The sequence below is a fragment of the Rhinopithecus roxellana genome, chromosome 11, assembly GCF_007565055.1.
Source record: "Rhinopithecus roxellana isolate Shanxi Qingling chromosome 11, ASM756505v1, whole genome shotgun sequence".
In the NCBI taxonomy this organism is placed as follows: Eukaryota; Metazoa; Chordata; class Mammalia; order Primates; family Cercopithecidae; genus Rhinopithecus; species Rhinopithecus roxellana.
This window is the reverse complement of record NC_044559.1, coordinates 40984346-40998762: the sequence shown is the minus strand read 5'-3', so window position 1 is coordinate 40998762 and position 14417 is coordinate 40984346. Positions and strand designations below refer to the sequence as shown.

Below are 14417 nucleotides of genomic sequence, written 5' to 3'. Positions count from 1 at the left end.
TCTTGAACTCCTGACCTCAGGTGATCCACCCACCTCAGCCTCCCAAAGTGCTGAGATTACAGGCGTGAGCCACTGTGCCAGGCCTTCCATGTCTGTGGAATGTATGAAATTGCTTCCCATGTCTCTTTCACTTATATGATTAACTGTTGCTTCCAAGGAGACAGTTTCTTCTTTTTCTCTGGAAATTCTCTGAATGGGTTTCTGAGATTTTTAGAGATGAATTTTAGTTCTAAAAGCTATTAATGTTCACACATACACACACACACACACACACACACAAAGACTGTCTCCAAGAAACAAGACCATTAAAGACAGGTATAGCTATACTAGACTTCACAATGAAAATGTTTAGCATGAATTCACAGTGACACACAAACTAAATACTACATAGCAAGGAAGATGGACATAACCAAACAACTTTAATGGTGCAGAGGATGATTAGAAAACCCCAGGTAAAGCCTTATTTATTCCTGCATCCTCTCACAGCATTCTGCTCCAATGATGCTGGTTCTTCACCAAAGACAGCAACACCTAACCTTTCAACCACAGGTCAAATTGAGACATCATTTTGACTCCCATCCTTTCACTGATTCAACAAACATCCACTGAATAACTGGTCTACTACATACCACACATCGTTCTACGCAGTGGGAATACAATCATGAATAAAACTAAGTTTTTGCTTTCATGGTCTTACATCCTAGTGGAGTGGAATAAACAAGGGTGTGTACATGTCAGGTAGTGACCAGCATCAAGAAGAAACATTAACACATGTACAGCTGTTCCCAGTGTGCCTGTCTTCCCTTCTCCATGAAACTGTCTTTAGTCCTTCAAACAAGAATAACTCACTGCAAACTCAGTATCCAAAGAGGATCTACTTACTAGGCCCTAAACAACATCCTGGAAATAAAAAGGCAATTAAGTCAGAGCTGCTGAAGGAGACCGCAGTCCAAACAGAGAAGCAGGTGTGTTCATTTCACAAACATTAAATCACACTGTCTGGCAGGCAGTATACTTGGTGCTTTTCAAAAATTAAAGCATTTCTAATTATAATTCTGTGAGGCTATACATATACAGAAACTGAAGCACAGAGAAGTAAACTAAAATGCCTACAGTTACACAGCAAGTTACTGGCAGGGCAAGGACTGGAATACAGTCCGTGCTCCTAAACACCATGCTCTGGGCTATGCTACATCATCATCAAAAAGCAACCTCCCTGGACAATAATACAAATATGAAAAAAGAGCTAGGAGTGCACACAGGAGTGGGGGCCTAAGGGAACAAGAAAAAGTTTCTTGGACGAAGTGATGGATTGCCTTGAAAGATGAAAATGGGCCGGGCGCTCACACCTGGAATCCCAGCACTTTGGGAGGCCAAGGCAGGCGGATCACTTGAGGTCCGGAGACTGAGACCATCCTGGCCAACATGATGAAACCCCGTCTCTACTATAAATACAAAAATTAGCAGGGCATGCACGCCTGTAGTCCCAGCTACTCGGGAGGCTGAGGCAGGAGAATCACTTGAACTCGAAACGTGGAGGTTGCAGTAAGCAAAGATCGCGCCACTGGATTCCACCCTGGGCGACAGAGCAAGACTCCGTCTCGAAAAAAAAAAAAAAAAGATGAGGAATGCATTTTATATGTCTACTTCACAAATATTACATGCTTCTCCTAGGAGGAGGGCACAGTCCATCTTACAAGATTTCTTACTGTAACCTAGAAGATATCCTACTGTATCACAACAATCTCCTAGTAGGACACAGTGTACCGTATCCTAGGAGAGAGGCACAGTCCATCCTAGGAGGTATCTTACTGTATCCTAGGAGTCTCCTAGTGGGAGATAGACTACTGTACCCTAGGAGAGGGCCACTGTTTATTTGCACTCCCTGCCAGCACCTGGCGTAACAACAACGGATGTTCAGCAAAGATTTGTGGAATGCCAGTGTACGAATGAACGTCCAGCACTCTGGACAACTCGGAACAGTGGGTTTCTGCAAGGAAGACCAAGTCGCACCACCTGCCGCCTCCAAGATCCCAAAGCCCCCGACCCACTCAAACCTGGTCACTAATGATCCTGGCAAGCTATCGAGAGGGTAGCTGGAGGCAAGAGGAATATCTCCCGTCTGACCCTTGTCACTGCACGTCCCCCCGCCCGCCTCCCACCACACACGGGACCGCCCTCCCCTTATTACCTCCGGGCAAGAGCAGGGAGGCCGGGGAAGCCGAGGCCTGGGTGACTGGAATGAAGGGCACATTGAAGCTCAACTCCGTGGCCGAGGAAGAGAAAAGTAAGTTAGTGCCCGACGAGGAGGTGGAGACGCCGCCGCTGCCACCGTTAGGTTTTCTCTCGGCCATGGCTGCGGCCCAGCTTCCGATACACGTCTCCCGGTACCCAGTACCGCACCACTGACCGGAAACCGATCACTCTCCCGGCCAGCGCACTTCCGCACTTGCGCACCGGAGCCGAAACTACGGGTAGCTAGTCAGCCGCCCTCTCCCTTCCCCCAGCCAGCGCCGCCAGAAATCAACATGGCGGCAATGTCTTCCCGCCCGAGTCTGGCAGGTGACACCCTTGGAGGCGGAGAGGGGCTGGGGCAAAGGCCGGGAGGGAGCGTGGGGGCGTGGTCCCCGCAGGTTCTGGATGGACGTGCGAATTGATACGCAATTGACCCTGAAAGTCACAGGTTGTGGCGGATATCTATGGGCTTCCTAAAAGTACTGTCAGAATTACTCTCCAGACAAAGATTTTGGAGGAACAGCGGAATCCTGCTGGACGCTGCCCGAAGGAGGAAAGGAGGAAGAGGGTTGTGTGGGAATTCGCATGCAAGGCTGAACCAAACACCCTCTCCAAAACCACTTGTCTTTCTGGACTGAACTGAACTTTGGCATTGACCCAGAAATAGAAATAGTAAAATTGTTTTAAGTGTTTAATACATAGGGAGAAAAAAAATCTTTATTTTTTTGTTGTTGTTTTGTGTTTTTCGTTTGTTTTTTGTTTTTTTGGTTGGTTTTTTGTTTTGAGACGAGTCTCGCTCTGTCGTCCAGGCTGCAGTGCAGTGGCGCGATCTCGGGTCACTGCAACCTCCGCCTCCCAGGTTCAAGTGATTCTCCTGCGTCAGCCTCCTGAGTAGCTGGGACTGCAGGCGCCTGCCACCACGCCTCGCTAATTTTTTGTATTTTTAGTAAAGATGGGGTTTCACTGTGTTGGCCAGGATGGTCTCAATCTCCTGACCTTGTGATCCGCCCGCCTCACCCTCCCAAAGTGCTGGGATTACAGGCATGAGCCACTGCACCCGCCAAAAACAAATATTTAAAAGAGAAATCAAACCGGATGCCGTGGCGCAGGTCTGCAATCCCAACACTTTGTGAGGCAGAGCGGGAGGACAGCTTGAGCCCAGGAGGTTGAGACCAGCCTGGCCAACATGGCGAAACCCAGTCTCTACTAATGCAAAAATTAGCCAGGCGTGGTGGCATGGCACCTATAGCCCCAGCTACTCAGGAGGCTGATGTGGGAAGATTGCTTGAGGCTAAATTAACCCTGATCTTGCCACTCACTGTGCTCCAGCCCAGGCAACAAGGCGAGACCCTGTCTCGTTAAAAAAAGAAAGAAAGAAAAGAAACCAGGACATTGAAATTAGAGATCTGACATTTTAGATAGCTTTCTATATCCACAGTAAGCTGACTGGTTCAATCCAGAAGGTACTGTGGATAACTTGGACATAATTGTCATCTTTCATAGTTAGAGATTTTGAAAGAAAATATAACTTAAGCAATCTTTCAGCTTCTTGGAGGTTGGGAGAGGAGATCCCAAAAGAACACTCAAAATAATGAAACTCTCCCCAGCTGTTTACACCTATGTAGAACCTAAATTTATTAATTCAATAATGATTTCATGTGCTTACTGTCAAAAAAAATTTTTTAAGTGGGACACTCGTTAAAGCAGTAAATTAGATTTTATTTAATGAAAACTATTGCAGTAGGGAAGTGGGTCCAGCGTGAACTGAACACAACTTTGCTGAAACAAAAGATTGGAGGCTTTTTAGAGGCTATGGTTTGCTAAGGGAAAGGCACTAATGTGAAGGGGTGGTTGGTCCTGCAACTAGGCCACCTGGGTGTTTTAATCCATGCTTATCCAGAGGAGACACATAATTCTTCTGTTTTCATGACAAGCAGTGGTGTAAGAGAGCAAGGTAGCCATAGGGACTGGGAATGAGAATGAGAACCACCTTCTTGAATGTTTGCAGTTCAAGAGACAAATCCCCAGGTCCCTGAGAAGATAGTTCTTGGTGGTCATGTGTCTGGAGTTGGTTCCTTCCAATGGGTTCTTGGTCTCGCTGACTTCAAGAATGAAGCCTCAGACCTTCGCGGTGAGTGTTACAGCTCTTAGAGGGGGCATAGACCCAAAGAGTGAGCAGCAGCAAGATTTACTGTGAAGAGCGAAAGAACAAAGCTTCCACAGCATGGAAGGGGACCCAGGTTGCTGCTGCTGGCTGCGGGGGTGGGGGGGGGGGCAATTTTATTCCCTTATTTGTGTCCCCCCCCACATCCTGCTGATTGGTCCATTTTACAGAGTGCTGATTGGTACATTTACAGTCCTTTAGCTAGGCACAGAGTGCTGATTGGTGCATTTTTACAGCATGCTGACTGGTGCATTTACAATCCTCTAGCTAGACACAGAGCACTGATTGGTGCGTTTTTGCAGAGTGCTGATTCGTGCATTTACAATCCTTTAGCTAGACACAGAGCACTGATTGGTGCGTTTTTGCAGAGTGCTGATTGGTGGATTTACAGTCCTCTAGCTAGACACAGAGTGCTGATTGGTGCTTTTACAATTCTCTAGCTGGACAGACAAGTTCTTCCAAGTCCCCACTCAACCCGGGAAATCCAGCTGGCTTCACCTCTCAATCCCGCCTCTAAACAGGACACCCCAACTGCTGTTGGGAATTGGGCGATGACCGCTGTAGCTACTTCCTGCTGGATGGGGTGAAGAAGGAGCCCTGCAGTTGTAGTGTCCTCCAGAGGGGAACTCTTTAGGCCAGTCAAAGGGCCAGCGGGTTGGTCCAGGGGTCCTCGGTAGAAGTTGTTAGTTGAGCTCATTTGGGGTTCCATTTGTAAGACCATCTGTAGCTTGATGGCCTTGATCCTAGAGTAAACAAATTTGACAAGGAGGTTAAACATACAGGACCCGAAGGCGAGTAATCGCAAGATGGCTGTCATGGGAACGAGAAAGGGGAGAAGCCATATCGCTCAACTCCAGAGGTTGATATAAGCATTTGAAAGGCGTTGTCTGATTTCAGAAGCCTTTTCCTGTAAACACCAGGCGGCATCTCATACTATACCTGACTGGTTAGTGTAAAAGCAACACTGTTCCCCTAAGAAGGTGCAAAGTCCTCCTTTGTCATCAGTGAGGAGGTCTAGGCCTTGGCAGTTTTGGAGAGTCACTGCTGCCAAAGAGTCTATTTGGGATTGTAGAATAAGGATAGATTTTGTTATTTCTTGCAAACTGTCTGAGAAATCCTTTGAGGGTGTGTGGTAGTAGGATAATACATGTTACACTGTTAACTTTTAGCAAACTTGACTTTTGTTGAAAACCTTGTAGGTTTGGGATTTCAATTATTCTTTGCACTACTAAGACCTCATTCAGTCCATATTAACTTAGAATTGGTATAGATGGCTCCTTCCTGATTCTGTGAGTACTTTAAGGTTTGGCTGAGTGCAAACAGCTCAAGCACGTTTCAACAGACCAATTATTAGGCAATTTTCCTAACTCTGCTTATTCAAGAGTTTCCTTATCACTTACTGAATACTCATTGTGTCTTTCTCCCTTAATCACTGGGGAGGAACTATCTATCAGTCCTGTCCTGAAGGGAGTTCCTCCTAGCTCTGGTTGGACCTTTGTATGGTAATTAATATTAGGTCCCCTGTTAGGCAACCTGCTAGGTTAAGGATTTTTGATAGGAAGGCTATGGGTTGTCAGTGGCCTCAGTGCTTTCAGGCTATGCCTTTGTTTACCCTGACAACCAGGTGGTGTTGGAGTGTTATAGGGTCATGGCGACCTTCAATTATCAATTATAGGTTTTAAATTTCCTCTGACTTTTAAAGGAATAGGGTACACTGTTTTTTCTTTACTATGTCTCTCTCTTTCTCTTTGACTTTCTATCTCTTTCTCTCTTTGACTCCTTCTTTGTCTCTGTCTCTTCCTCTCTCTGTTTCTTTGACTTTCTGTCTTTCCCCTGTCTATCTTTCCTTCTCTCCTTGATTTTCTCTCTCTGTCTGTCTCTCTCTCTCTCTCTTTCTTTCCTACTCTCTGCTGGTCTTTCCCTGCTTCTGCCAGCTGCTTATGCTGCTGTTCTCCCCTCTCCTTCCCCTTTTTGATGGCTTCAGCAGTGTAAGACTGCCATCTCCTTGGGTTTTTGCACTGCATGCAACAACTCCATGATTTCCTTGTGGTATTTAACGGGGGTTCCCCCAGAGGTTAGGAACTCCCTTTCTTTCCATATTGCAGCATGGGCATGTAGGATTACATAAGCATACTTGCTATCTATATACACACTTATTCTTTTTCCCTTTCTAAGGCTTGGGTAAGTGCCACTAGTTCTGCTAACTGGGTGCTGGTCCCTGGGGGAAGAGGCTTACTTTCAAGTACTGTTACATCACTAACTATGGCATAACCTGCCCTTCGTATCCCATTCTCCACAAATGAACTTCCATCAGTGTATAGGTTAGGGTCAGGATTAGCTAAAGGGACTTCTAAGAGATCCTCTCGGGCGGCATAAGTCTGGACTATAATTTGTTGGCAGTCATATTCGAATGGTTCTCCATCCTCTGGGAGAAAAGTGACAGGATTGAGGGCCGCACATGTGCATATTTGAAGCACCAGTCCCTCAAGGAGTAGCACCTGGAATCTGAGCAGGCGGTTGTCTGATAGCCAGAAACTTCCTTTGGCACCTAGTATGCAATTTACATCATGAGTAGTCCAGACAGTGAGATCCTTTTCTTATATCATTTTGATAGCCTCTGACACTAAGATGGCCACCACTGCAACTACCTGTAAACAGTTAGGCCAGGCTTTTGCAACTGTATCAGTTTCCTTACTTAGGGATGCCACTGTTTGTGGAGTTGTCCCACGAGTGTGAGTAAGGACTCCAAGAGATATTCCTGCTCTCTCTGTAATGTATAAAGAGAAGTTTTGTCCTGTGGGAAGGCTTAAGGCTAGAGCTTGTACTAGGGCCTGCTTTAAGGTTTTGAAGGTTTTTTCTGCCTCTGGTTCCCATTCTACTAAATGAGACCTCTGGGTCTCCTTGATTAGAGTGTAGAGGGGTCTGGTCATCTCGCTGTATCCAGGGATCCATAGTCGGCAAAAAACGGTGATTCCAAGGAACCCCTGCAACTGTTTTAATGTCTTAGGGCAAGGTAAGCCAGTATAGGCTGTATTCGTTCCTTGCTGAGGGCCCTGGTTCCTCTGGCTAAAATTAGGTCTAGATATTTGACTTGTTATAGGCAGAGCTGGACCTTCGATTTAGATGCCTTGTACCCTTGATTAGCTGGAAAGTTCAAGAGATCTAGAGTGGCCTGCTGGTAGGAGGCTTCCAAACTGGTAACCAAAAGTAAATCATCCACATACTGAAAGACTAGAGTGCCTGGACTTGAGAAGTGGCCTAGATCTTGGGCCAGTTCCTGACCAAATAGATGAGGGCTATCCGTAAGCCCCTGGGACAAGACTGTCCACATAAATTGGGATGTGTGGTCTGTAGGATCCTCAAAGGCAAAGAGAAACTGGCAGTCAGAGTGCAGGGGAATACAGAAGAAGGCATCCTTGAGGTCCAGAACAGTGAACCATTCTGTTTCCCCTGGTATTTGAGAGAGCAGGGTATAGGGGTTGGGTACAACTGGATATAGAGGAATTACTGCCTCACTGATGCGTCTAAGATCTTGCACTAGTCTCCACTGACCATTCAGTTTTTGTACTCCTAGAATTGGGGTGTTGCAGGGACTGTTGCGTTTTATTGCTAATTCTTGAGCTTTTAAATGTCTGACAATATCCTGTAATCCTGTATAAGCTTCAGGCCTTAAAGGATATTGCCTTTGATAAGGAAAAGTGGTGAGATCTTTTAGCCCGATTTGGACTGGGCAGGCATTTTTTGCCCTTCCAAATTGACCTTCCAATGCCCAGATTTCAGGGTTGATTCCCTCCTCAAGCAGCGGACAACAAATGGGTAACTTGTTCCCCATATTCATGTAGATAGTAGCTCCAGCTTTGGCTGATATGTGCTTCCCTAATAAGGGTGTGGGACTTCCAGGCATAACAAGAAAGGCATGTGAAAAGAGCAAAGTCTCCCAATTATAACTGAGGAGGTGGGAGAAATACCTGGTTACAGGCCATCTCAGGATTCCTTGGATGGTAATGGACCTTGAGCACAGCCTTCCAGTACAGGAGATTAACACTGAGAAAGCCACGCCAGTGTCCAGGAGGAAGTCAATTTCCTGGCCCTCAATGGTTAAACATACCCGGGGCTCAGTGAGGGTGATGACATGAGCTGGCGCTTGCCCCGGGTACCCTCAGGCCTGTTGTTAGATCATCTGGTTGGGGGTTTCTGGCCCAGAGAACCTTTGTCTTCTGGGACAGTCACCTTCCAGCGATTGCCTCGACATAGTGGACATGGGCGAGGGGTCAGCTTGTTTCTTGTTGGACAATCTTTTTTAAGGTGTCCTTGCAAACCACACTGGTAACAAGCCCTACCAGGTGATTGGTCTGCTCCATTTTCTGTCCTTTCTGAACCACCAAGGTTTGTTTGTCTGAGGGCCATGACTAAGGCTGCGGCCTTCCTCTGATCTCGCTTTTCCTTTTTGGCCTGTTCCTCTTGGTCCCTATTATAGAACACTGAGGTTGCCAAGTTTAATAATGCCTCCAGATTTTGTTCAGGGAACAGGGCTCACTTTTGGAGCTTTCTGCTGATATCTGCAGCTGATTGGGTAATAAATTTATCTTTTAGGATCAATTGACCCTCGAGTGAGTTGGGTGACAGGGGAGTATATTTTCTGAAGGCCTCCCATAGCTGCTCGAGGAAGGCAGAAGAATTTTCTTCCTTTCCCTGAGTTATGGTGGACATCATTGAATAATTCATGGGCTTTTTCCTAATTCTCCTTAGTCCTTCCAGAACACAGGTCAACAGATGTTTGCGACTCCAGTCCCCATGATCTGAGTTGAGGTCCCAGTGGAGATCCATACTGGGGATGGCTTGCTGACCGGTAGGGAATTTGTACCTTTCCAGGTATCTCCAGACTCTCAGGCTGCAGCATAAAGCTGCATTCTTTTCATTAAAGGCCAGGGTTTGATCTAACAATAGCATGATATCTCTCCAAGTGAGATTGAAGGTTTGCCCTAGACCCTGTAGGACATCTATATACCTATCAGGATTATCTGAAAACTTTCCCAGGTCTGTCTTGATCTGCTTTAAATCAGAGAGGCAGAAAGGGACATGTACCTGGGTTGGGCCAAACTTCCCTCCCCCGACAGCTTGAAGGGGACATAACTGATAGCCCAGGGGGTTTTGTGTTCCTTTGGAGATTTCTTTGCTTATTTCCTTCTGGGCAGGGGAGATTAGAGGAGGCTTATCATTACTAGGAAGGGGAGCTATAGGGAGGCTAGGATATGGGGGTAAGCTGAGAGGTCCTCTTGCAGCATGTAAATTGCAAGTTTTGCATAGTTGTGGATTCTCCTTCAGTGAAAAGAAAGCTTGGATGTAAGGTATTTCGCTCCATTTGCCTTGCCTGTTAAAGAAAAGATCAAGCTGCAGGATGGTATTGTAATTTATACTTCCCTCAGGTGGCCATTTTTCCCCATCAGAGAGAGAACATTGGGGCCAGGCCATAGTGCAGAAAAAAAATGAGCCACTTCTTTTTCGGGGTTTGTGGGTCAAATTGGTCCCAATGGCTTAGGATGCATTTCAAGGATGAGCCTGTTGATGCCTGAGTGTTTTCCATCTGAAAGAAAAAACCGCCCACAGTTTTGGTTTGTTTGTTTTCTCCTCTTGCCCAAGAACCCGCAATGGTCCCTGGACCCTGCTGATCGGAATAGTTGCACTCACCAATGCAGCAGCAGAAGCCCCTCTTGCCCAAGAACCCACAATGGTCCCTGGACCCTGCTGATCAAAATAGTTGCGCTCACTGATGCAGCAGAAACCCCTCTTCCCCAAGAACCCGCAACGGTCCCTGGATCCCGGTGATCAGAATAGTCATGCTCACCGACACAGCAGCAGAAACCTCTCTTGCCCAAGAACCCGCAACAGTCCCTGGACCCTGCTGATCAGCATAGTTGCGCTCACCGACGCAGCAGCAGAAACCCCAATTTTCCTCTTAGACCACAAAGAGGACCAAGGAAGATCAGATTTAGTGGCCCTTACTGACACATTCTCAAAAACCTGTTAGACTCCTAAGTGTTCTCCTGTTAGTACTGGGACCTTACCCCTGCCCTATAAAGATGTTATACCCCAAAAATGAAGTGGAAGGCCATACCCTGAGGGAGGTAAAGGATTTTCCCAGGGTTGGAAGAGTGTCTTTTGTCCTCACTTATCATCATGTGAATAGGAAGAATATCATTTGTGAGGCTCCCCATATCCTAGCTTCAGGAATAGGCTTTGTTAGGCCTGCTTGTCTGAGGAGGGATCCTAAAAGGATAGTCGGTCTCCCCACTCAGCGGCACTTTGGACAAAAATTATGTCTTTCTGATTGGTGAGCCCGGGTGCCTAAAGAAGGGAACAGAGTCCTGAAGTTTATACTAGAAATCATTCTTATAGGAGAAACTAGAAAAGCACCAGAGACAGGGAGTGGTTTTTAGAAGCAGCACTAGCCTCAGATAAGAGAGGTGAGAGGAAGTTTGTCTGACAGGCATTAGGACCCAGGAGGCAAGAATCAGGATAGATAGGATAGATGGGTGCATCTCGCTTGGGCGATGGGACTTTGGGAGTTCCGCTCATGGCTACAGGGTCAACCAACTTTTTGTCAGGACCCCAGGGCTGAAAGGCCTACCTCTCTGTTGACCCTCAACTCAGCCCGGAAGTACAGGAAAAGTGGAAGCTGGTTCCAGGCAAACCAGTGCTCCCAACTCCAAAGAGTTGGGGGTTGTTAGAGAGCCCTCTCCCAGAAAGCCTGACACCCATGTCTTTAGTCCGGCAGCCATGCTAGTTGCTTTTAACTGGCCAACAGGTGCCCAGTATTTAGCCCCCGAATTCTAAGGAAAAATAGGACAGTATAGCAAGCAAAAGGGGTCCGATGGTACTCACCGCTTGGTGATTGTCCCTTCGTGGTCGCCAAGATGTGTCCAGAGTTGGTTCTTTCCGGTGGGTTCTTGGTCTCGCTGACTTCAAGAATGAAGCCATAGACCTTTGTGGTAAGTGTTACAGCTCTTAAAGGTGGCACAGACCCAAAGAGTGAGTAGCAGCATGATTTATTGTGCAGAGCAAAAGAACAAAGCTTCCACAGTATGGAAGGGGACCTAAGCGGGTTGCCGCTGCTGGCTGGGGGTGGCTAGCTTTTATTCCCTTATTTGTCCCCATCCATGTCCTGCTGATTGGTCCATTTTACAGAGTGCTGATTGGTCCACTTTACAGAGTGCTGATGGGTGCATTTACAATCCTTTAGCTAGCCACAGAGCGCTGATTGGTGCATTTACATTCCTTTAGCTAGACACAGGGCGCTGATTGGTGTGTTTCTACAGAGTGCTGATTGGTGTGTCAAAGATTTACATGTCCAAGTAGCAGAGGAAGGGTTTATAATTCCAAGCTTTCTAAAGTAACTGCTCTAAGGTATAGTAGGGGACAGTAAGCTACTTTAACAAAAGGACCCAAAAATGCAATGGCTCAAACAAGATAGAAGCTCAGTCCTCACTCTCATAAGAGTACATGTTGGTACCCAGCTTTCTGTCTTCAACATAGGGCTGCCAAGGCTGCTCTAGTTGTTGCCATCCAAGTTAGCAGGAAAGGTCAAAGCAGTTGAGGGCCAAATATTTCATCTTAACAAGTGGGGCAGAAGTTGCATCCCTTCTGTTCACATTCCATTGACGAGAACTTCCAAAAAAGGCATGTCTAGGTGCACGAAGAGCTGGGAAATACAGTCTCCACCTGGGAAACTACATTCTAACTACATATAACTGTGGAGGAAGAAGATTTGGTGGGCAAATGACAATTGCTACCACAGTCTGCCCCTCTGGCTAGCAAATTCCCACCCTTCCCAGACATAGAACATATGTCTATGTCCCTTCCCAAGGGAGGCAACCACCTACATCCAACTTAAAATTCCAGGATCTTTAAGCATAGCTCAACCCTTTTGATTGCGTCCAAATGTGGCTCTTTATAGTCGAGTGAACCATGACTGTAAGATGCCCAATAGCCAATAGTGGAGCAAGAACCATGTAACTTCCATCAAGCCCCCACTGGAAAAAAAAGGAGGAATGGAAAACACAGCAATCACTTTCACAGAAATGATTGAATCCTGACAGGCATGAATTGGAAATGCGCCCTGCTCTCAGAGTGGAAAATTTTCATGGTTAGTCTGGCTGCCTCGGGTATGTTAATAACTCCCCAGCCCGCTGGAAATAACTCCTCAGTCTACAGTCGTCTGAGGCACTGGCTTTGCCCTCAGGAAGTACTATGATTTAGATGTTTGTCCCCTCCAAATCTTGTGTTGAAATATGATTCCCAATGTTGGAGGTGGGGCCTGGTGGGAGGTATTTGGGTCATGGGGGCAGATCCCTCATGGATGTCTTGGTGCTGTCCTCACAACAATAATGAGTTTTCATTCTAAGTTCAGGCAAGATCTGGTCATTTAAAAGATTATGGTACCTGCCCCCCTCTCTTGCTCTCACTTTTGCCATGTGATGCACCTGCCCCCCTTCACCTTCTTCCATGATTGTGAGCTTCCTGAGGGCCTCAACAGAAGCAGATGCCAGCACCATGTTTCCTGTACAGCCTGCAGAACTGTGAGACAATTAAACCTCTTTTCTTCATAAATGACCCGACCTCATGTATTTATAGCGACACAAAATGTGAACTAACACAGGGAGATATCTCCTGATCCATGATCTTCCTTGGCCATATCTAATGTGACATTAGGGGGTCAGGTGCGGTGGTTCATGCCTGTAATCCCAATACTTTGGGAGGTTGAGGCAGGAGGATCGCTTGAGCCCAGGAGTTCACGACCAGCCTGGGCAACATGGCAAGACCCTGTCTCTACTCAAAATAAAATAAAATAAAATAAAATAAATAAAATAAAATACCAGGCATGGTGGTGCATCCCTGTGGTCCCAGCTACTTTGGAGACTGAAGCAGGATAATCAGTTGGGCCTGGGAGGTCGAAGCTGCTGTGAGCTGTGATTGCACCACTGCACTCCAGCCTGGATGACAGAGTGAGACCCTGTCTCAAAAAAAAATTTTTTTAAGTGGCATCAGGGCCAGGCATGGTGGCTAACACCTATAATCCAACACTTTGGGAAGCCAAGGTGAGCAGATCATTTGAGGTCAGGAGTTCAAGACCAGCCTGGTCAACATGGTGAAACCCCATCTTTACTAAAAATACAAAAATTAGCCAGGCATGGTGGCACATGCCTGTAGTCCCAGCTACTTGTGGCTGAGGCAGGAGAATCACTTGAACCTGGGAGGTGGAAGTTGCAGTGAGCTGAGATCATGCCACTGCACTCCAGCCTGGGCAACAGAGCAAGACTCTACCTCAAAAAAAAAACAGGGGGGAGGGGCATTGGGAAGCATGTCTGTCCCTCTTTGGTGGGCTGTACAGCTTTGACAGCCCATTTCTTGCTGGTAAAAGTTTGAGGCCTAAGACTTGCTTTTGAAGCCTGTATAAGTTCCTAGGTTGTTTGTTGTTGTTGTTGTTTGTTTTCTGAGACAGGATCTTGCTCTGTCACCCAGGCTGCAGTACAGTGGCATGATCACGGCTCACTGCAGCCTCAACCTCCCAGACCTAAGCGATCCTTTCACCTCAGCCTCCTGAGTAGCTGGACCACAGGCCTGTGCCACCATGCCTGGCTTGTTTATTTCATTTTAATTTTTGTAGAGATGGGATCTCCCTATGTTGCCTGGGCTGGACAGTTGCTGGTGTTTTCAGGCCCTACTCCTGGTATTTTATTTCCAGTCAGTTCCAAATTCTTTACTTCCTTGTCTGATTCAAGCTTATTTTTCAGCCTAATTGGGGCTGCCTTGAAGTGATTTGAAATAGGCTCCCGTAGGAGAGGACCATCCTTGATTTGAACTTTGCCGTAAGGCTGGATTCTTCTGATTACCCAAGAAGTCTCAAAGCACCCTTGAAAACAGTTTTCAGCAAAAAATTTTACCTCCTATGATTTGAATATTGAATTGGTTGGCATTTCCAGCCTTGTAAAGTCCCAATATCTCTTGTGCTGTCCAATGT

The 14417-nt window shown here is 46.6% G+C and overlaps 1 protein-coding gene across 2 annotated transcripts in view; it reads right to left on the bottom strand.

Moving 5' to 3' along the window:
- SEC23IP (SEC23 interacting protein) overlaps positions 1–2579 on the bottom strand; it is a 50501-nt gene extending 47922 nt beyond the window's left edge. For both annotated transcript variants that reach the window (XM_010375987.2, XM_030940386.1), the window contains exon 1: positions 2192–2579. In XM_010375987.2, coding sequence (XP_010374289.2) covers positions 2192–2354 — 163 coding nt within the window. In that variant the 5' untranslated portion in view covers positions 2355–2579. The remainder of the gene's footprint in view (positions 1–2191) is intronic.
- Between the last annotated feature and the right edge of the window lie 11838 nt (positions 2580–14417).